The sequence below is a fragment of the Protomyctophum bolini genome (assembly GCF_963924005.1).
Source record: "Protomyctophum bolini genome assembly, chromosome: 21".
NCBI lineage: Eukaryota > Metazoa > Chordata > Actinopteri > Myctophiformes > Myctophidae > Protomyctophum > Protomyctophum bolini.
In genome coordinates, this window is record NC_137882.1 from 20968096 (window position 1) to 20990427 (window position 22332).

Below are 22332 nucleotides of genomic sequence, written 5' to 3' on the forward strand. Positions count from 1 at the left end.
ACACAATGCGCGCCTCCCGCCCTGTTTTCAGGACGGGAGGGGATTTAAAAAAAAGAAAATTATCACGTGACCGGAGTGTTGTGGGATGAATCGGGGCTGATTGATCTATTGTCCGGGTGTGTAGAAAGGCGATTGAAAGTAATCAATTTGTGCTCGAAACGTATAGATAAGTGTCTCGCATCGGAAGCATGGCTAATTAAGAATTTATATGCGTATCGTGTTCGGAGTGTTAATTGAACAGACGAGTGCACAGTTAATGTCTAGTTAACGTCAAGGTTGCATTGCATGTGTGTCATGTGAATGATTCAGTCAGTTATTGTCATGCCAATGGACATCAGACAATAATGATGACTACCATTGGTCATTAACAAAAAATAAATCAACCTTGAATGAGAAAACTGACTAAGTCCATTTTTCGTGGAAGGAACACGTTATTCCGACCAGTTCCTTTCCCCTCCATCAGGCACCCCGGCTGGCCAGGGGGAGGTCGTTTTAGAGACCAGGATTACTGCATGTTTTTGTGAGGGTACCTACCCTAGGGGACACGGGGAGAACAAACTCCACACAGAAAGCTTAGTGTTTTTATACTCTTTTGTAGTCTTTGCCTCTTTGGTATGACCCAGCCTGGGAAATGAACCCCAACCTCCCACTCTCAGGGTGGACACTTTAACCACAAGGCCACCCGTGAGCTGTTCTCCTTCACTATACTATACTGTAAACTAAATGGTCCATGTCACTGCAGCTGTGCTGAACTCCCACAGTTGGCCTGGGGAGGAAGTAGACAAAACAATCACATGCCTCATTCGATGGAGTGACCAGCCACTGGGAGGGCGTAGCACATGCACAGCTGGAGACATTGTGGAGGAATCAAACCCCAGTCTCGATGCTGTACCACCCGGACACACTTAAATTGTATTCTAAATATAAGTCCATTATGTTGACACTGCCGTTGCTCTCGACCAGTGGTCTCAAACGGTTCCATTTTCATGGATGGTGTATGTTTGGTGTGCGATAGCTTACCAGTTTCAGAATCCACAGAAAAGTATGGCTGTCCCTGCAGGATACTGTAAACAAGCTTGGCACTGTTCCCATATGTTTGATCGTCAGCATCATTGGCCGTTACCATGGCAACAGACGTACCTGTCAACAAAAAAAAATACAATATCAACTAACATGCAAATGTGTCGAAAATATAATGAAATGCAAACTGAACCAGTAATGCATTGACATTATTGTAATGCCAGTTTGACTAAGTTTAAAATAATTTTGAGGGAGACCAAAATATATCAATATGATAGCCTAAGCTACTGCATGCCAGTGGACCACTTAACATCGGCCACATGCATTTTCATAGCATGCTGTGTTCAATCAATTGATTGTGTCCCTGGCTTGGAACAAGGGAACTAACGTAGTGGCTCAGGAGGTAGAGTGGTAGTTCGATCCCGGACTCCCCCAGAGTTATTGTCAAAGTGTCCTTGAGCAAGACACTGAACCCCTCCCGATGAGCAGGTTGGTGCCTTGCATGGTTTCCTCTGCCATTGATGTGTGAATGATTGTAATGCACATTGTAAAGTGCCTTGGATAAAGGCGCTATATAAATGCACCATTTACCTTTAGATCCTATTTTAGCGTTATCATAATGAAAACACTCGCACGCACACACATTATATCCTGTTTGACTCGGAGTAAGATGAAAGTCAAAACGTCAGTCACCACTGGTGTAGTTGAGTGTTGTCTCTCCTGAAGTGCCCACTGCCAAACTTCTACGCACGCACACACGCACGCACCCACGCACGCACGGACGCACGCACGCACACGTGTTTGATGTGTTACTGAGTTTAGCATGACGTGTGTTTTAAAAGTTAGCTGTCATCTGCTTCCCATGTATAGCAGTGAATAATAAAGCAAGTAGATTGTCACACATGAATAGTTCTTATTGTATGAGACGCAAATGTGTGAATGTTTATTCCAAGAATAACACAAATGTGAATGTTTGAGTTTGATTATAACACACCTGCTTTTCATTTACACAAGCCTTCCATTTCTTAAAAATACTTTATCCAAAAGAAACACGTGATCCCCATTCAAAGATAAATAATAATATTAAAATGAAATATAGAAGAAAAACTAATCTTTTGCTATTGCAAATTGCTTTGTGGGAAGACTGGAAAGCAATTCAAAATCAAATTACGAGGCATTTCAAGACTCCCACAGAAATATGGATGTGAGAAAGGAACTGTGTTTTAAATCAACAATAAACTCAGGATTACAACATAAATTTCTATCTTGTTTCCTTTCTGACATCCTGCCATTTTGAGCAATGGCTTTTCCAAGCACTTTATAGTTGATCTTTCAAGGCTCTTCAATAATTCCACAAATTAAAAACATTGTCCTTGGTATTGCAAGGGACCTCGCTGTGTCGTGTTTGGGGCAGAATGTCTCCATGCATACTAATGAATGCCTGAACATCTGTCCCACTTTGTCCCTGCACTGACACCACAAAAGGGGAGCAAGCTTCATGGCTGCCTTGCTTGATTAACCAATGTCCTGGTTAATCAAGCAAGGCAGCCATGAAGCTGGCTCTCTCTCCCATCACATGCAAGGTGGTGAATGTAGCCTATAGATTGCTGCGTGGCGTAGACATGACCCCAGCCCACCTTTGGCTTTTTAAATAAGCTTTATTGAAATTATTCAGGGTTTACAAACTATGCAGAAAGATATATTACATGGAAATCATTTTGAATACAATACAAAAATATACAGAGGCATTTCAATATGTCTTTCCCCTCCTCACAACATCCAAGTGCCATGGGTTCAGTTATTTTATTATTATTATTTACAAGAGATCTGTCTTTTCAGTTCAGTTGTATCTGCTTCAAGAGCCTTGAAGGAGGCCTCCTGGTGAATCACCATAGCACATGCATCTAGTGTTCCAAATATTGTTCACCACTGTAAACAACAGTCCAAAGGAAATCTTGCTCCATGGCAGACATTTTTTCCCATACATTACGGTATTATAACTTTATAAGTGACATTAATATTAAAACCAATCTGTTACATTTCCCCCCAAACATATCTAGACCTCTGGCACTCTTCTAACAGGTGCTCTAGTCTATATAGTTTCGTCTACATTACAATTTGCAATCTGGAATTTAATAGTTTTAACAAAACAGCTCCACTTGCATCGGCCTTACTGCTAGTCTCCTCACAGAGACCAGACACATTACAACACTCTTTTTTCTGAGGTGTTGCCTTTCGCCAGTGTGTGTGTGTGTGCGTGCGTGCGTGCGTGTGAGAGAGACACTTTGCATGCACACTCTCAGTAGCATAGGTAAAGAGCCTCCAACCCAAAGCAAGCATACAGCTCCCTTGGATCCCATGGATCATGACAACTCCACATACAGGCCCCACCCATTTCTGCCTAAGTTTCGCAGTCAGTTTCCGTGAGTAAACGTCAGTGGTAGAACCTGTGTTACTATATGAAAATGGGGGACCCAGCGGGCCGCTGGTGTGGTGGCGAAGTCGCCCTAGGCTGCCTAGGACCTAGTGTCACTAGGCCTAGTGTCGCGGGTTCGAATCCCGAGCCCGAGAACCTTTGCTATGTGTCACTCCCCATCTCTCTCCCCATTTCCTGTCAGTCTACTCTCCTATCAATAAAAGGCATAGGCTACAAGCCCAAAAGATTAATCTAAACCAAGAGAGAAAACAATATAATAAAAGATAATATAAGAGAGCTAAAATGAATCAAGTGACCTCAATAAAAAGCAGTGGAAAACAGAAACGGTATTTCACAATGGCAGTCCTGCAGAAACTGGTGCCTTTGTTCCAGAAAGGTGGTGCATTTTTGTTCTGGGCACAGACATCAAGAAATGTCCCAGGTGACTCTTGCCAATGTTGGTAATTGTGTGCGTGTGTGTGTGTGTGTGTGTGTGTGTGTGTGTGTGTGTGTGTGTGTGTGTGTGTGTGTGTGTGCACGTGAGAGAGAGAGAGAACATTTTAATTGTGTCTGTCTGATTTGCGATGATAATAATACTAAACTGCAGTTTTTCTGTTTTCCTTTTTTTTGTGATGGTTTTATTACCAGCCAGGATGTAATTATATTCTCCAGCTTTTAAGTAAAAAGTAAAAAAAGAAAGAAAGAAAGAAAAGAGAGGGGGGGGGGGGGGGGGGTTGTCTATGTACTGTAGCTGCTAATGCTGCATTCAGAAGAAAAGGTACTGTCATCCCAGCATTAGCTGGGATGACAGTACCTTTTCTTCTGAAGTGAGCTGCTGATAAATCCAGCTCGTCAGTAATATTACCAACACAACTAGGTTCTAATGGGTCCATGTTGTCACCCATAATTGCTGGCAAATACAAAGAGGGAGAGAACTTTGGTATATAGGTTGTGTAACACAGTGGTACCCCTGGGGGTCCGGGGACCCCCAGGGGTCCTTGAGGGAGTTCCAGGGGGTCCCAAGCCAAATGATAACCAAATGGACCCTTATAGGTCTGTAACTCTGAGAGTGTACTGATGGAACCAAATGGACCCGTTATTTGGTTCCATTTGTACACATTAACATTGATTTTACAATATAAATTGGGGGTATCAGAGATATAAATGTCATTAAATGGGGGTCTGTAGACTAATATTTACTGTATGTCAAACTTGGGGTCTGTGAAATGAAACGGGTTGAGAATCATTGCTAAAGCCGTAAAAATCTTATCTTATGGGGGTCCCTGGCATTATATCTTCAAATGGGGGTCCGCAGGCTAATTAGTGTCAATTTGGGGGTCCTTGACATGAAAAGGTTTGGGAACCACTGCTCTGGTGTAACAGATCTACAGCTAAACGCGAGCTTACCTTGTATACTCGTACAAAACTGCAAATGATAGCATCATGTAAACAATCTCTCTAGCAGATGTTTTCATGACCTAATCATGTCATATCGCACACAACTACAGCAAGGTTAATAGTCCAAAGCCCTATATGCAACAATATAATATCCCACAAATTACAGTATCCACATTCATTGACTGGGCAGGGCTGATTATGATTCTATTCAAACTCTCTGAAATGATCCTTGGCACGGAAAGTACCACATACAGCAGAAGTCTAGAGATGGGGCAGAGAACTGGCACCTGCCATTAGATGAACTGAGGGGTACTACTGTATTTACGGGGCATGGCAGACATATCCAAGATACTGTCCTCTGCAATCCAGTCTCCAGTGATACTGTGCCACAGCAAAGACACATCATGTGCTATCTGGAATTATGGAACACATTCATTGCCAACAGTATTGCCTGATATAGACCTGGAGAAAATAGTAATGTTGATGAGCAGTTTTGTTCCCCACCAAAGCATATGGTGTCACTTCATGCAATATATAGCTAGTAAGCCTCTTGGTTTGTCATTTGGAATAAAGTTCTGGTTAGCAGCCAATGTAGAAACAAAATACACGTTGAACACTTCTAGTGAAAGGTGTGACACAGCCTGTTGGTGAACAGTTGGCTGACAGCATGGTGCTGAGATGGCTGAGACATTCATTGGCAAGCGGCTTCATATTTTATCACCTCAGTGGCAGAGGCTGAAAAGCTCTATAGGCCTACATAACAAAGAATATATAATAATAACCAAACCATGCATATTTAGAGGGGAGTTTCCCCTAGCCTAGTGCCAAGGCAGCAGGTGCACGTCTGGAAAAGCTACATCCACTGTAAATATTATTTTTTGCTTTCTGAGCACCGCACATCACATATGGACTGGACATCTCGGATCAGATGGCAAAAGGTTGTCGCCTCCTTTGTCCGACTTTTAGACATAATGGCTGCAAATATTTCATACACACAGTGCATGGACAAAACAATCAGCCGGAGAAGGTTAATTATTCAGCTGTCAAAGGAGATGCGATCACGTCACACAGTGGCAAGGCTGCAATAGGCTAACATAGGCTACTGCAAGGCGCACCACCGGTATGCCCCTGTATGTGCAGTCCGGTACAAACGCCCGACACACCACTATGTGACTGGTTCACTGCTCCAAGGCACACAGGAAAGGCAAACTGTAACATCTCGCCAGGGTCTCCATCAGAAACCATGGTTCTAATATAATAGTATAGGTCTCCATCAGCAGCCTTTATTTTATTTTAAACTGACGTAAGGATATAAAGAGCCTCATTTTAGTTTGATGTCATTAACTGGTCTACTAACAGTTGTCTATAAGTCATCTAGAGCGAGAGAGAGAGAGAGAGAGAGAGAGAGAGAGAGAGAGAGAGAGAGAGAGAGAGAGAGAGAGAGAGAGAGAGAGAGAGAGATATTGACGATACTGACACAGGTCAAGTATAATTATAATTATTGTGCCTCCAGTTGGAGATGTGTGCTTCAGTGAGTGCACACTGTGTACAATTGTATTGCAAGTATAATTATGACTCATTTGGGTTTTAATTGGTGATCTTCATGCAGTCTGAGTAGCCTATTGTCAAATTACAACCTCAACACTCGCTTGAGCATGGGTTGTTATTTAACAGCATGGCCCTAGCTGGTGCAATGTTACTTTCATTGTGATACAAATTGGAGGACCCATCTCTTGCTCACGTACCCTTCTATTGGAATTATGTCTCGTTGATCAGCTTTGTCATTGTCAGCAAGCTAGGCATTGAATTGCTAGGAATTGCCCAGAGAATGATATTACCTTATTATAGGTCAGGTCTAACCACCTCCTCTCATTTAGCAGACTCCTGATTGTAAGTTTATTATACTGTTATGTATAGCATGATTGCCATTGTTAAAGCCCTCCTTTATCCATTAACATGATAAGCCAAGGTATATATTTATGTATATTCAAGGGCTTTGAGCATGTGTGGCACTCTGCTTGTCATAATGACAACAACACCTGTGGTAATAACAATACAGTGGCCCCTCGGGTATTATTGCTAAAGCACTACTGCATATAATGATTTATTCAGTAACAGTTACAGTACGAACCTATTCCCTAAAAGTACTACTACTTTTGACGTACGTACGTTTGACGTACTACTGCACGTCAAACATTGGGCCATATATTTTGTAGTGGCTTCAGCCATACATACTGTATATGCTATGTACCAATGTATAATATTTTTGAAAGTTTTCACCGCCTTAGGAACTCACACTTACCAACTTCGGACATCTCAGGAACACTGGCAAAGTAGATTTCCTTCTCGAACTTTGGCTCATTGTCGTTGATATCATGGATTTTGATGTTGAACTCGGTGTCTGGTTCCAGATCAAGATTGGTGTTCCTGTCCATAACCTTGGCGTGGAGCGTGTACATGGCTTTTTCCTCCCGGTCCAGCCGCTTGGTGGCGTGAATGTCCCCTGACTTTTCATCGATCAGGAACAGGGTGCCCGCCCCGTCCCCTGTGAGAATGTACTTCACGTTGCCAAGGCCTCTGTCCATGTTGGAGTGTAGCTGGAAAGAAATGAGTGAAGAGATAATTAGATATACAGTAGGTGGATTGAACATAAAGGCAAATAATTAGGCTAAGTGGCCCATTGACCATCTTCACTTGGTGCTCTCACTTAACTCTTTTTTTTATTTTTTATTACATTTTTATCCCACGATTTTGTAACCCAGTTTTCTTTTCACCCAGTGCCAATTATCTAATGTAATCCTGGGCGCTACACTTCCTCTGCCAACCTGGGGGGGCAGCGGACTGACCTCATGCCTACTTCTATGCATGAGGAGTCCAAGCTGCTTCTTTTCACCTGACATAGGGGAATTTCCCCGGCCGGACGTAGCGCGTGGAAGGGACACATTATTCCGACCAGTTCCTTTCCCCTCCATCAGGCGCCCCGGCTGGCCAGGGGGAGGTAGTTTTAGAGACCAGGATTACTGCATGTTTTTGTGAGGGTATCTACCCTAGGGGACATGGGGAGAACATGCAAACTCCACACAGAAAGGCCCTTTCGCCAACCCCGCCTCGGGTATGGGCACTGATGACGCGGAGGAGGGAACACGCCGCCAGTGCCCACAGCGTCCCCAGCGGAAATCGAACCCAGGACCTTCTAGCTGTGAGGAGACAGCACTACCAACTGTGCCACCGTGCCCCTTTCACTCACTCTTGCGCACTCTTTTTTTAGTACAGATATATTTGTACCCCCCAGCTATGGGACGTTATCGGCCAGTTTGGCGCGCAAGCAGAGTATGCAAGTTGAAATGAAATACTAAAACAACAAATAAACCTTTAAAGGAGCATTCAGTGATTTGGGTGATTTGGAAAAAACCCCGGTCCGCCTCGGTAACAAGATGTGCACATGCACGCACTACAGTGGGGAGACACACAACAGGCCAACAGCATACACACCAAGGCCCGCTCCCGCTCGATTAGGTCAAGGTTTTTTGACCCGCAGGAGTCTGTTAGTGTTGCAACTTGCATCTTGATGCTGAAATGTAGGCCTATTGTGACCACAGACAATGTTATGAATCAATTTTGAAATATCAATAGGTTATAGACACCTTTCCCACTGCGTTAGAAGTGGTGTGTTCAAGGCATTAAATACCATGAGATTCTGAGAAAAAAACATTATTTCCATCACTTGCTAATAACACTGGGTTTACTGCACAGGGAGTTGAATATGACTCACACGCTTTCATACAATTGCGTCAAATTGATTTCCTATAGCTATGTCACACCCTTCAAGAATGACAAAGGGAGAGACTCACAACACAGATTGCTCAAATGAGTCAACTCTGACTCATCCATCTCCGGAAAACGGCTGCAAAAGTCACAATGTAACAGATACTTTATTCAAGCATTCAAACATTACTACACAGCGGCCTGTCTATACATTATTTGGTGTGCTACCTTGTTGGCTCACGTCTTAAACAAGTAGGAAGTAGTTAGGGCCAGGGTAATGTGCTTCAGCACCTTATTGATATGAATAGGCCTATGAATAGGCCTGTTGCAAGGAAACTAATTATTTTGACATAGAGTGACAATTTTGACAATTGTGACCTGCGACACCTGTGACAAGAAATGTGACGAGCCATCTATTCCCAGGTAGCATGAGTATGCAGTGGTGTAAAGTAACTAAGTACATTTACTGAAGTACTGTACAATTTTGAGGTAGTTTACTGGAGGCCAGAAGGTAGCTAGTTTATAAGGCCATATACATAGAAAGATAGACGTCTCCTTCGGCTCTGAGGCGTGTGTATGATTGTATCTCGAGAGGAGGCAAGTTCTCAGAAGGGGAAGTCCAGTAGGCCAATGAGAGGCAATGTAAATGTGAGACAAGGCAGCCTCTTCAAAACCATGTGACTTGAACCAACCCCCTCTCCCCCCAGGTCAATCATAAGACAATATAGTCTTCCATGTGTGAGTGAGGCCTAGGAAGACAGAGGCTCAAGGACATACTGTATAGAGCGCCGCAGTCCCTCACACTTTCAGAAAAACGAGTGGCCCAGGAAATGAAAACCCAATGCATTCTCCCATCGGCACTTAGTTCTAATATAATTTATTTAAAGACGGTTACGCCGCGGACAAAGCCAACTCGGATCGTGACAAATCATGACAATGAACACAATGTTTTGGGCCGATCAAATAATTTATAAGACGAAAAACAAAACAAATAGTGTTATCTCCTGACTTTCTTTTCTTCTTTCTAATGATTTGATCGGCCCAAAACATTGTGTTCATTATCATGATTTGTCACGATCCGAGTTGGCTTTGTCCACGGCGTAACCGTCTTTAAATAAATTATATTAGAAGTGCCGATGGGAGAATGCATTGCGTTTTCATTTCCTGGGCCACTCGTTTTTCTGAAAGGGGGAGGGACTGCGGCGCTCTATAGAGCACGCACGCACGCACGCACGCACGCACGCACGCACGCACACACGCACACACACACACACACACACACACACACACACACACACACACACACACACACACACACACACACACACACACACACACACACACACACAGCACATCTGCTGAACGCCTTAAAATAGAAGCACATAATTGCCGAAACAGGAAGGTGAATATCAGTAACCTGAATCCGTTGCCTTGCCTTAATTGCCATGCCATTTTGTTCTGGTCTCAAGCTGAGAGAACTCCCATAAAGATTAGGTACAGTAGGCTATACAAAACGGCGACCAAGGTATAATATTGATTGATTGATTACATTACATTACATTAATTGTATTTATAATATTTACTACTAACCTACAGCTTTCTTAACCTTAGAAATTCACCTTGATTACACCCCTGTGATTGATGTGATACTCTCTCTCCACTCTGAGCCACTTGAGGCTAATACAATGAGCAGGGAGAAGATGTGCTCTTGGGTGGAGTTTAAGGATCAATCTAACAAATGTATTCTTCGAGGTCTGTAGCTTCTTTTTAAAGATCTGTGGGATGCTAGAGCACCGCGGGATGTACAGGCAATCAAAATGGACATATATAATCAGTGTGAGCCGTATCCGTATTGCAGGCCCGCTTTGCGAAACGACTATCCTTCCACTGCATGAGGAACTCGGCTCAGTCAGCCAAGGAGGCCGAGGACCACACCGTTTTCATCAATATTAACCCATAAAGCGCATAAATCGATAAAATAACGTACATTGATGTTTTATCCATGTTTTGATCCGCTCAAGCCGACTCACGTTAGCATTGAGGTGTCGAGTGCGACACTAGACCTACCGCGCCATCTTAGATTGTGCGCGCATCTACGTGCGTTCAATGCGCTCTTTTCAATCACTTGTATCTCCAAATTGGCGCCCGGAATGGCGTTTCTGATCAAAACAAGGTTTATTCAACGGCCGATAGCTGGCACTGTGATAGTCGCGGTCAGGTTTTTTCTGCACCCAGTGAGAGATCAACAACCGGTCAAGACAACACACACACACACACACACACACACACACACACACACCATTATGTCATCATAACATCCAGTTATGGGAATCTAAGGTACTGCTGAGGACCAGGGAGTACAGTGCACAGTGTGAAGTCCAAAAATCATTCCGTAATTGCACAAAATCTCTGCGTGCATGTGCATAGGTGAATCTGTTTTTTTACACATTTCAAGAACCGCCTGGCCATTTGACTAAACTCGGCACAGACAGATGTAGACATTGATCTTCATATATGGGCATGAAACAGACACCGACAGCCAGACAGCCAGATACAGAGAACTCCATTATGGGAATGGGAATGTGCATAAAAGGAACACAGAGAAACTGATTCAATGTAAGAAAGTAGAGCATAGTCAGTATAGTGAGTGACGGATAAAGACAGAGCTGTACTGATAGCAGGACTTGGTATTAACATGTCGAGACACCGCTTCTTCTTCCTGACATCCTCTTACGCAGTCATCCTCCCAACAGTCACACGTAATTTGACATCACATTACAGCTTCTGAATGAACCTTTTTCAAATTTCAATTCATATTTTTTGCTGCCTGTCTGTATGTTTTTATATTCAGCCATAGTGTAGACTTTTGTCTAAACACAATGAATGGAGGATTTATGTCGTATGTGTCTGAGGAAATCGACTATTTTTGTCCTACACATTTTTGTCCCATTGACAATGAATGGAGAATTTACGTCATATGTTCCTAACAAACAGTAAATGCCATTGACAATGGAGAAATTGCGTCGTATGTAGACGAGCAAATCGGCTATTTTTGTCCTACACAAATATTTAATTCTCATTGACAATTGAGAATTTACATGTGTCTGAGCAAATCGTTACATCATGATGATGTACGATGGTAAGAGCGCCCCTCACTTCACATGGGTGTGATTTCTTTCCTTCTCATAATATATCATATCATGCGTCACATTTTCCATTATTTGTAATTGCGAAGGGGTAACAAATTAGGTGCTATCAGATAATATCTTCTCTCAATCATGCCAATTGCAGCTGTCTTGTCTAATTGATAATTGTTTTGTCAAAAATGGAAAAATGTAAAATACTTTTTAATGGCAAAGAACAGACCCTTCTTCCAAATGACCATGTTAATTATTACACGTCTTCATAGGGGCAGCTCCCTAATCATGTGCATACAGTTCGCTTTCCTATGTCTATACTGAATGCTCAATGTTTGGCCATTTAGCTGGAATCATGCGAGAGCAAACAGTGTGGTATTTCTTTATAATGGTAATAATCCCCCAGAGTGTTCTTTGCGTTATGCGAGTGATGCAATGTGAGGCACTAGTACTGTAAGCCGCACAGACGTATCTTTGGCTTTTATTGCAGTGATTTCCAGCCCTGGTTGTCACAAGTTAATTATAACATAGCAATCGATAAAGCTCAAGGACCCTGTGAACTATATCGGCGGGGGCTCAAAGATTAAAGCCCCTGGCAGGTTCAACCGGGCAGGTCACAGGAGAGGGGCTAGACAAAAAGCAGCACTGGTCCTCCAGGTTGGGAGTTGCATGGCCTATACCCCGGAAAACAAAAACTGTTACAGAAACTGCAACACAACACACAAACCACATAACCTGGGGTATTCAGTGGCAGTGTATGATTGCAGCCTTATGCCCCAACACAGAAGAACCTCCACAAATTGGCCTTATGGTCGCCGTTGTTTTTAGTTCAATGTTTGTTTTAAAAGCACCATTGACGATGAAGGGAAAATTTACATCATATTGTCCCTCATTACGTCATATTGTCTCTATATTGTTAATGGCGTTTAATGTTTGTGTTGGCACCGTTTGTTTTACATCACCATCACCTATTCAACATGAGTTAGACTTTAAATTAGCGCCCCTTACTTCACACAGGTGTGATTTTTTTTACCTATAACTCAAACTGTACATCAACTTTATTGTCAGTGAGAATCATCAAAGGTATGTTTGTTTCCCTACCCACATCACTGTTTATCACGTGACTACGACATATGAGTACAGTTATAGGCCCCTGTTGTGGGTTCAAATCTACCGTGGTGCTGCTGTGGCTTTGTCTACACAAACAATTGGCCCGTGTTTGTGGGAGGGAAGCCGGGCAGGGAGGGTGATAATTGTCTCTGTACATCATGGCGTGGCACCTGTCAGCAGGGAGTGTTGGGCGGGAGGAGTAGAATGAAGGCTATACGTCCTCCTGGCAGGGGCTCCTCCCTGGTAGGAGACGACTAAATTGGATTAAAACTTTCTTTTTACTTCTGCCTACATATAAGTGTGCGTGCAAAGTTTAATGAGTGGTTTCAGAATTCCAAGATTAGCTGCACACAGGAGGACACACACAGAGGCACATGTGGACACATGCACGGACACACATGCGGACAGGGGCGGGGGAAAAAACATTGTCTCCTGGCCTATCGGTCGGATAAAGACAATAAAAGTGTGCCTGACTGCTCTATATGGTTTATTAGCTACATCATACTGTACATGTGCTGCATTCAGTCCTAAACCGAGCTGTTGGTTTTGGATGGTTAAAAAGGAAAATGTGGCCTCTGCGTTACAGTATAGTGCAGGAAACAGATTGCATAAGCATGGGTGAAAATTGCAATGACAATCTTGAAAAAGTGCCGCACAATGACTTCCCACAAAGCCGTGACTAAATCAAATTTGTATAGCTTTAATGGCTTCCCTTTCAAGGCCTCAAAGCACAAGCACTGCCTTTCTGGCCTTGCAGCACAAGCACAGAAGAGAGACTTGATGAGTTAAATTGCCTCACACAAACACTGAGGGATTGTCAGTAAAGCAGCAAAAGCATTGGCACTCCTTGTCAGGTCTGTGGTGAGCATTGCTCGCTGCAAAGAGGAGATAGCAAAATAGAGCTCAAAATGGATACAGAGTAATACTCTCTCTCTCTCTCTCTCTCCAAGACTTGAGTAAAATGTAATGTTCTTATGTAGATTAAACTAACACCTCACAACCACCTGTCTTGTCTGTATCACATTATCATGTATAGCTGGTTGTAAAATTCACGGGGTAAGATATTTGCGCAAGACCTTGCAAAAACATTGAAGATGCCAATTCTCAAACAATAACACGAGAGCGAGAGGAATAAAACTGCTGGAATATTCTAATTTAGGGCAACATGCTGTGTGGAACATATAATAGGATTTTGTTCACTTCAGAACACATACTGCTGGAAATGCTCCAGACGTGATTGTGTTCTTGCAAGTGTTCACTTCACAGACCCCCTTAAAGAAATAGGGCGCCGCGTCTGGGTTTTGCAGAGCGCTCACACTTGTTAATGGCAGTCTGAAAGTCAGTCAAAAGGAGAGATTTCAAGGCTTTTACTCCCAGATGCATGCACACCCATTTCACATCGTAGCTCTGGCTTCACGCTAACAAGTGAGGACACATGCTGCACACACAGGACCAGCAGCACAATGCAATGTTGCATGCAAAATACACAAAACAACATCTTTCACAGCTAAGTCCTCCCAGTCGATTTAAGAAAATGTAGGCTGTAGCACAGCATGTAGCTAGTAGGACTAAACATGAACTATACTTAAAAACTATCCAGGCGACTCAATGCCGGATATGGCACTCCCTCGTCTCGACGGCAACGTACATGCTGAAGGTGAAGACGGTCGGACGGTTCTCGAGATACGCAAACTTCACACACACATTCACAGACGCAACAGATGTTTAGAGAATATGTCATTTATTCTGCGGCGGTATTTGGATCTATAGTGTTAGAAAATTACACTACCCATGAAATCACTGTCCCCTATAAAGCATATCACAAACCAACTACAGTGCAATGGAAATATACATTGTAGTTTTAAGATGTAATAATTGATAATTTGGCCATTTAAAGTTAAATATGTGGTCACTTTGTGAAGATAGAGATGAACCCCCGTGGTGGGTCACCATGGGACCAAGAGCCATGGGGGCAAGAGCAAACCTACCTTGGCTTTTTGACATGTTCCCCTTGCTTCCCGTTGTCTCTGTTGTGATTAAACATGAGATGAAGACGCTGTGCACATAGTATTAATCTCAGTAATTTTAACTCATTTTTGGATTAAAATTAAGATCACACACAGTCTCTGTGTGATGTGTTATTAATTCAGGTACATCTGAAAAAATCAGGAGCTCATTCTCTCCCCTCTACCCTTAATTGTGTTCTTATCCCATTCATTCTATTCTCATTATGTGTATTACATGAATACAATCTCAGTTACAGACTCACATTTGTGTCTCATTTGTTTCAGATTTAGACTTGTTTATGTGAGAATGTCTATCCAATACTATCAATGGTATCAAGGTTCAAGTTCAAGGTTGTACTTGATTGTTACATCTTGTGTACATGTGCTGAATAAAACCGTTTTTGTTTGGCTTCCCTCAGACAATGCAGTAGCATAGATAACATCAAACTGCAACAACAGCAAAAAAGGATAGAATAAAGCAAACAAAGAGTAAAATATATACTGTACTAGGCCTGTCGCGGTGCTAGAATTTCCCCACCGTTTCCACCGTGCTTCTCAACACCGGCAATACCGAATCCAACCACGAGGTGTCCTAATAGATGAGCATTTGCGCCTGTCGTAGACATGCGCAGAGCAAGTTCAGTCAGGGAACCTCAGTCAGCGCGCCGGCCGTTAATTGGGCCGCCTCAGCATCACGCTCTCATCAACATGATTCACTCAGCCAATCACACACTCACCCCATCTCATACCGGCTACTTGAACCAGAGGTTTGCATTCCTCTGCCTTCTTGCATTCCTCTGCCTTCTTGCTTGCCCACTGCTGCTGTATCAGCGTGCCGCTGTCATACAACCTGCGCTCAATTCTGCTGCTGACCCACCTCCACCCCAGCTACCACCTGTCGTTTTGGATCTACTGTTTAGGTACGGGGGATTCAGAGTCCCTATGGTCGGGACTGATGCGCTTGACCTGAGTACCTAAAAAGCAGATCCAATACATCGCCAAACCATAATAAATATATTGCATTGATTATCCTATATTCAATAAATATATATATTACATCCTCCTTGAGTTGTCTGACTGAACTGCATGGCATTGATCCCCCCGATTTATGCTTAGACAGAGCAGATCAGAGGCAGGAACGTAGGGACGCGCAGCTAGCCAGTCCCGGTGCTGGAGGCGGTACAATGGGAAGTCAATAACGAAGGAAGAGAGAATTTCAGAGAAGCCAAAATGGTCAAACAAAAAATACTTAATGGCTACTGCGCCAAATGAAAATTCTCTGACGTTTCCGTTGTCTCCTATAGCCGATTTATGCTTCTTTTGAAACATCTCACCACCACCACCAGGCCACAGCACGGCCGCAACGGAGGGATGTACAGCTGCGTCCTATTGTGGGCTTACGAACTGCAGAGGGACCCTACGTAAAGAAACTTTACGGAGGGTGCCGAGAGGGGCTACGCTTGCACTTAAGTTCTAGATCTTATTTCCAAAGAAACTTACGTTGAGGCTTTAGGCAGTATAGGCAGGCACGGTCAAAAAATACAACTAGAAAATAAACAATCCAGCAGAACTTCATCATTATATTTTCCTCACCGAGACCAACAACGGACGTGTTTCAGCTCACATAGCCTTCATCAGCGTTGTTCAAGACGCTAACAGGAAATCATTACAGGATGAATTGAGACTTTGAGAGCGCACCGTTGCTACAGGTTATCGTGAGTAAATAAGTGGAAGTATAAGCTCACCAATGCAGCTAAGACCTGTCACCAAACTAAAGTGAAATCTGACACCATGCTGCATGTGCTCAGCTCCGCTCTGGCTGCTGCTAGCCCTGAAACATGACTGCCATGATTATCATGACAGTCATGTTAAGTACGAGTGCCATGTGGACCATGGCTAGGCTGCTGCCTGTCTGTAGCCCCGTTGAAGAGCAGATCACTTCTGTTCTCTTCATAATAATAATAATAATAATAATAATAATAATTATACAACCTGTTATCTGACTAAAGTATTGATAACCTGCTTATAAGCACATGGATTCCACATGAAAATGAACTGAAGTGGTTTTATAGGGTACATGAGAAGATAAATAGTATGTGTACTACATACTTCCTTCGGTACTCTTTTGGCTTCCAAATTTAGTGTGAAGGGCCTATTTGAACCATACAGTATGTTGTAGAAACGTTATACCCCTAGCTGCATGTGTTTGTAGTCTGTGGGAAGTGCAGTTTTCGGTCAGTGACAGTTGGGGGTGCAATAAAGCGATAAAACCCCCAAAAGTTAAAATAACTGTTTACCAACTCACAATGCATTGCAGTTGTGCATCACATCGTTTAAATTATAAAATATGGCATAAGTGGTTAATCAATTTGTTAAAATGTATTATTCAATTCATAATTAATGCTCACTGCTAAGGTATGCTGCCACATGTACAGTAGGCTACTAAAACATGCACTGTCCTCCTGTCTCAATCATCTCACTCCCACAGAAACCAAGTCTGTGTCCAAAATGCACTCTGACCCCTAGTAAACATACCAAATTCAACACCTCAAATCCAAGGGCTGCCAGCTAGAATGACTTGGCAAAAGGAACTGTGCTCACTGCCCACTCGGATGCATATAAATGATGCCAGCAGCAATACAAATACAACCCTCAACAGTGCACACACTTCCCACTACTCCTCCATCTGGCAGCAACAACCCTGTCAACTTTTCTCCACAAAAAAGTAATCTCTAACCTATGGCTCCATCTCCTTCACCACCAGTAAATGTGAATTATTTGATGTGGTTTGTCAATCAAAAATCACACCCGTGTGAAGTGAGGGGCACTCTTATCATCGTACATCATCATGACGTAAAATAGACACTATGTCTATTTGCTCAGACACTATGAAGTTTCCATTCATTGTCAAAGGGAATTTAATGTTTGTGTACGACAAATTTGTGAACAGACAGAGTTTGGAAGCACTCGTTTTCTGTAAAGCAATGTCCTGCTGCCTCCTGCATTATATGCTAATTCAAAACAGGTGGTACACAGGACAGTTGAGTGACATCTAACGAGCACTTCCAAACTCCAGCACTTTGAAAAATAATCACCTGCAAGGACACAAAGTAGCTCAGATGATGTGATGACCATCACCGCAACCACCCATTCCACCAAACCACCTTCCTCAAACGGGCATGCAAAATACAGTACGTTTCTCAAACTAAACTGCAATCAATCTGAAATTATCATTGTCATTCCCCCTTTCACTCACTTTGTCCTCTCTCTCTCTCTCTCTAGCTCTCCCATGCCCTGTCTCCATATTCCTCTCTCTCTCTCTCTCTCTCTCTCTGAAGAACTCTGTGGCCTGCATTGAAAGAGAGAAAGCGGTGATACAGATCGGGATCGCCTCTGCATGGCAGCACACTGCCGTGCGTGCTCTACCTGCCCCCAAACGCCCCAACGCCCTACCTCACTCCACTTGCTTTTATTTTATTTTTTTCCCCTCCACGGCTCCGTCATTTATTATAGGCCTTTGTCTCCCTGACAGTTTAATGGTGAATTATATTGTACAAAGGGAGAGTGGGGAGTTGGTGAATGTGATTGCTGTCGTGCCAGAAAGCGTCAAAGAATGCAGCAAGAAATATGCCCAGATACATCAACACATGGGTGTCCCCACACATACTGTATGTAGTTAGCACAACTTGTTTACCTCATTGTGAGTTGAATTTCAATGCACAGACTGCAAATGCACACACAAGCAGGCAGGCACGCAAACAAATTTGTAAAATAAAGAGCCAGAACAGAATGAAAGGAATCAAAATAAATATCGAGTGTCTCTAAGTCCATAGCTCTAAACAAAGATTTTCATTAGATTATACCCACAACGAATATATCTAATTTTCAACCTCTACAGAGACATCTTTGTCTTTTAGAAAATTTAAAAAAGACATATATCTGAGATAAGGCTGCTCTCAGGGTGGGGCATGCTGGCTGTCCAGTGTGTATACATTTTATTTATATTTTAGGGGGAATTTCTTTGTGGTGTGGTTTTTACACCAGCCTATATGGCTACTCTAATAGTTGTGTGTTGATGTGAGTTTTCCCCCAAAATAAGTTGGCTGTTCACAGTCACCGCAACCCCCTCGTCCCAGTTGATAACTTAAATGAGAAGCTGTGGGTGTACAGTATTAACCCTTCTTGTGAATTATGCGCAGTATATGTCTGGCCTATAGCAGCTCCCAATTTGGCAAAGACCTCAAATTAATTCACATCATCTTGAAGTATGCAGAAGACTCATCAGCTGCAGCTTCAAAAGGACTTGATGAAGCTGTGATTACAGTTGCACGTGGCTTCGTGATATGCATATACTAATGTAGGCATGATGCCAAACAAGCTCTCCAAATGAGCTTCAAATTGTGCTCTTTTCCACAGCAAATGTCAAAGCATCCTCGATTACATCACTGACATCTGCACAGCAGGAAAATTAATTATACGATGATGTGAGGTGACATTCATGTCAGGGTTCACGTACAACACGTGACTTGATGGGGCGAAACGGGATGCGAGAGCCGCGGTGGGGGGCGATGTTGCAACGTGCGTGCGCCGCGTCAGCACGATTCAGTTCGAAGGCCGAGCTTTCTGTCCGGTCCGTGCCTCCCATCAACCAATTACTGTACATCAAGCATTGCTTTAACAAGCTAAAGCAAAAGAAAAAAAGAGGTAGAGTGGACGGTGGTGTTCTGACACGTTACCTTGCCGACGTACTGATGGTCGTTTCCTGTGTACTCCTCCAGCAGAAAGAATTGATTCCACATCCATCCTCGTTTGGAGCGCTGCAGTATCCGTCCGTCTCCCTCTGACATGCCAAACAGGTTCCCTATGCTCCGGGGAGAGAAGGGCAGGGCGGCACTGGGCCACAGAACGGAGAGCATCAGGAGGAGCGGCAGGTGATTGGCTATCATGGTATCCGGGAGCGTGAAGTTGACTCGTTGAGTTATACGGAAGCGAGTTTCAGCTGGGATGAATGCTGGAGATCAGCGTCGCCACAAAACGCATCGTATTCCCGTCCTCAGCGTCATGTAGGTCCCTGTGGAGAGGAGACAAACACAAATTAATTGGATCTGGCGACACAATATCGATCACTCCTGAAACACAAGGGGGTTGTTGATATCGAGGGCACCTGTGCATTGATACTCTGAGGATCAATGTTGTTTAGATATGCGATTCAGTCCAGCACAGCTAGCAGACAGACAGACACTTTTAATAGTGGGTGAAATTCGTTTTTGTGCATATTTCCCATCATGTCGTTATTCCAAGACAAAAAGAAAGGGAAGGAGACGGGTACAAAAGAAGGGCTTCGCCAAAGAGTTTAAATTTCAAGGTTTTCCACAAATCGTACAAATAAAGGGCATCTCCACGTTAGATGCGGTAAACCATTACGACAAAACAGCAGCATTACGCTGCTATAAGCAACATAATGCACTGTAGGCAGGTCTGTTATGAGAAAATAACCGCTCTCCAGGGGACGACAAACAGCCAGCCGCAAAGTGGATGTCCCTCCTGTTATTCTCTCGTACAGTAAGTGACTTCCTCACAGTGCATTGAAGTGCTACTTCAATGCACTTACTTATGTCAACCTCAAAAAACGTATTATGCCACTGTGTACTACAGTGGAATATATATATATATACATACAGTAGGTCTGTGAATGCTCCCCAGATGTTCATTAAGCTCTGTGTTTAACCAGACACAATTCTCTGTGCTATTGGTGAACCTCTCTCTCACTATATACCTCACTGTGCTCCCCACAGGATTAGCCTTGATAGGTCATTTGGGAATGCATGCATAATTGATGGACTTCGGGAAGTTAATCCTAATAAATCTTCCTTTCTAAGAAAGCCTGTTTAGTCAACACCGTGTAAAAAAAAAAGGGCCGGCGTGCCAGAGATATCCTAACAAGCATTCACTGTGAACCACCAGGGAATACGGAATACATTTGCTTTTGTTCCAAGCTCTTAAATAAGGATTCTAGTGTCAATGGAGGCATGCCAGTGAACAAAGAAGCTGTTACTGTCTTTGAGCAAATTAGTATTATGGTTCCATTGATCAAAGTTAAGCACATAATGTGATCCTGCCCTCGCATAGAAATCAAATAACTAATCTAATGAGATCTCAAAGTGAAACATTGCTCATTCCACTCACACACAGATAAAGTCTGGCTGAATTAAGACACATAATCAAGAGAAAAATGCAAATGAAGGTGGCATTCATGCAATTCGCTGTGGAGGGAATTCTTTATGTAGGCCTACAGTACACACTAAAGATGGGGCACGGTGGCACCCTTGGCACAGTCGGTAGTGCTGTCGCCTCACAGCTAGAAGGTCCTGGGTTCGATTCCAGCTGGGGACACTGGGCACTGGCGGCGTGCTCCCTCCTCCACGTCATCAGTGACCATACCCGAAGGCGGGGTTGGCGAAAGGGCCTTTCTGTGTGGAGTTTACATGTTCTCCCCGTGTCCCCTAGGGTAGGTACCCTCACAAAAAACATGCAGTAATCCTGGTGGCCTGATGGCCTGAGGGACTCAGAGCAGCAGTCTTACCCAGACAGAGAGCTCTATAGGGACTCAGAGCAGCAGTCATACCCAGACAGAGAGCTCTATAGGGACCTTTACAGTCTATAGGGACTCAGAGCAGCAGTCATACCCAGACAGACAGCTCTATAGGGACTCAGAGCAGCAGACAGCAGCAGAGAGCTTTAGGACTCAGCAGCAGTCATACCAGCAGTGGTGAGCACACCTCATGGTGCGCTCTACTTGCGCACAAGTAGGCCCTACATGGCCTACTTGTTTCTCTCTCAAGAGTGCATTTCTATAGTTTATTTATCTGCAACATGCTGTTTAAAAGGTGCATACTGTAAGCATGACTGACAACGAGAGATGACAACAATTCCTACAGTGCAACTCATTAGACACACAAACATCATGAGATATGATATCTAGAGACTATATTATGAGATGGGTGTGGAATGTTATAGGAACACAATGGTCTGTATTTACTGACGCACAGCACATTGGCTACTCCCTGTGAGTGTGTGTCTGTGCGTATGCGTGCGAAGACCAAAAAACTGAATGACAAAGTAAAGTAGCTTATACAATATACAATCCAGTAAAGTCCTGTGTTCGTTGTAGTCTACAGTTGTCCAAAAGTATCAAAAAGATTGTGTATGGTATATTTTCTTTCCTTTTCTATTGTTTTGTAAAACAACTAAATTAGGATAATCATTGCTTTGTTCGGTAACTGTCTCCCGAGCTCTACATGGCAGGGAAAGTAAGATTCCAGGTAGGTCTGTTCTTTGTTGTATCACTACCAATTTCACTTGCTTGCTTATGTATCCTGTATGAACATCCTCTCCTGATTGGAGGAAATATAATACGTATTTAATTAAAACATTATATAGACAGAACTGTTTAACGTGTTTAAGATCTATGCATTATGTT

At 43.2% G+C, this 22332-nt stretch overlaps 1 protein-coding gene across 1 annotated transcript in view; it reads right to left on the bottom strand.

Annotated features, from left to right (window-relative positions):
* Window positions 1-19798, bottom strand: part of LOC308336639 (cadherin-10-like) — a gene marked incomplete at both ends in the record, with an annotated part of 32238 nt that extends 12440 nt beyond the window's left edge. The window contains 3 exons of the mRNA XM_080794086.1: window positions 1021-1140; window positions 7137-7431; window positions 19589-19798. Coding sequence (XP_080650212.1) covers window positions 1021-1140; window positions 7137-7431; window positions 19589-19798 — 625 coding nt within the window. The remainder of the gene's footprint in view (window positions 1-1020; window positions 1141-7136; window positions 7432-19588) is intronic.
* Window positions 19799-22332: the final 2534 nt, after the last annotated feature.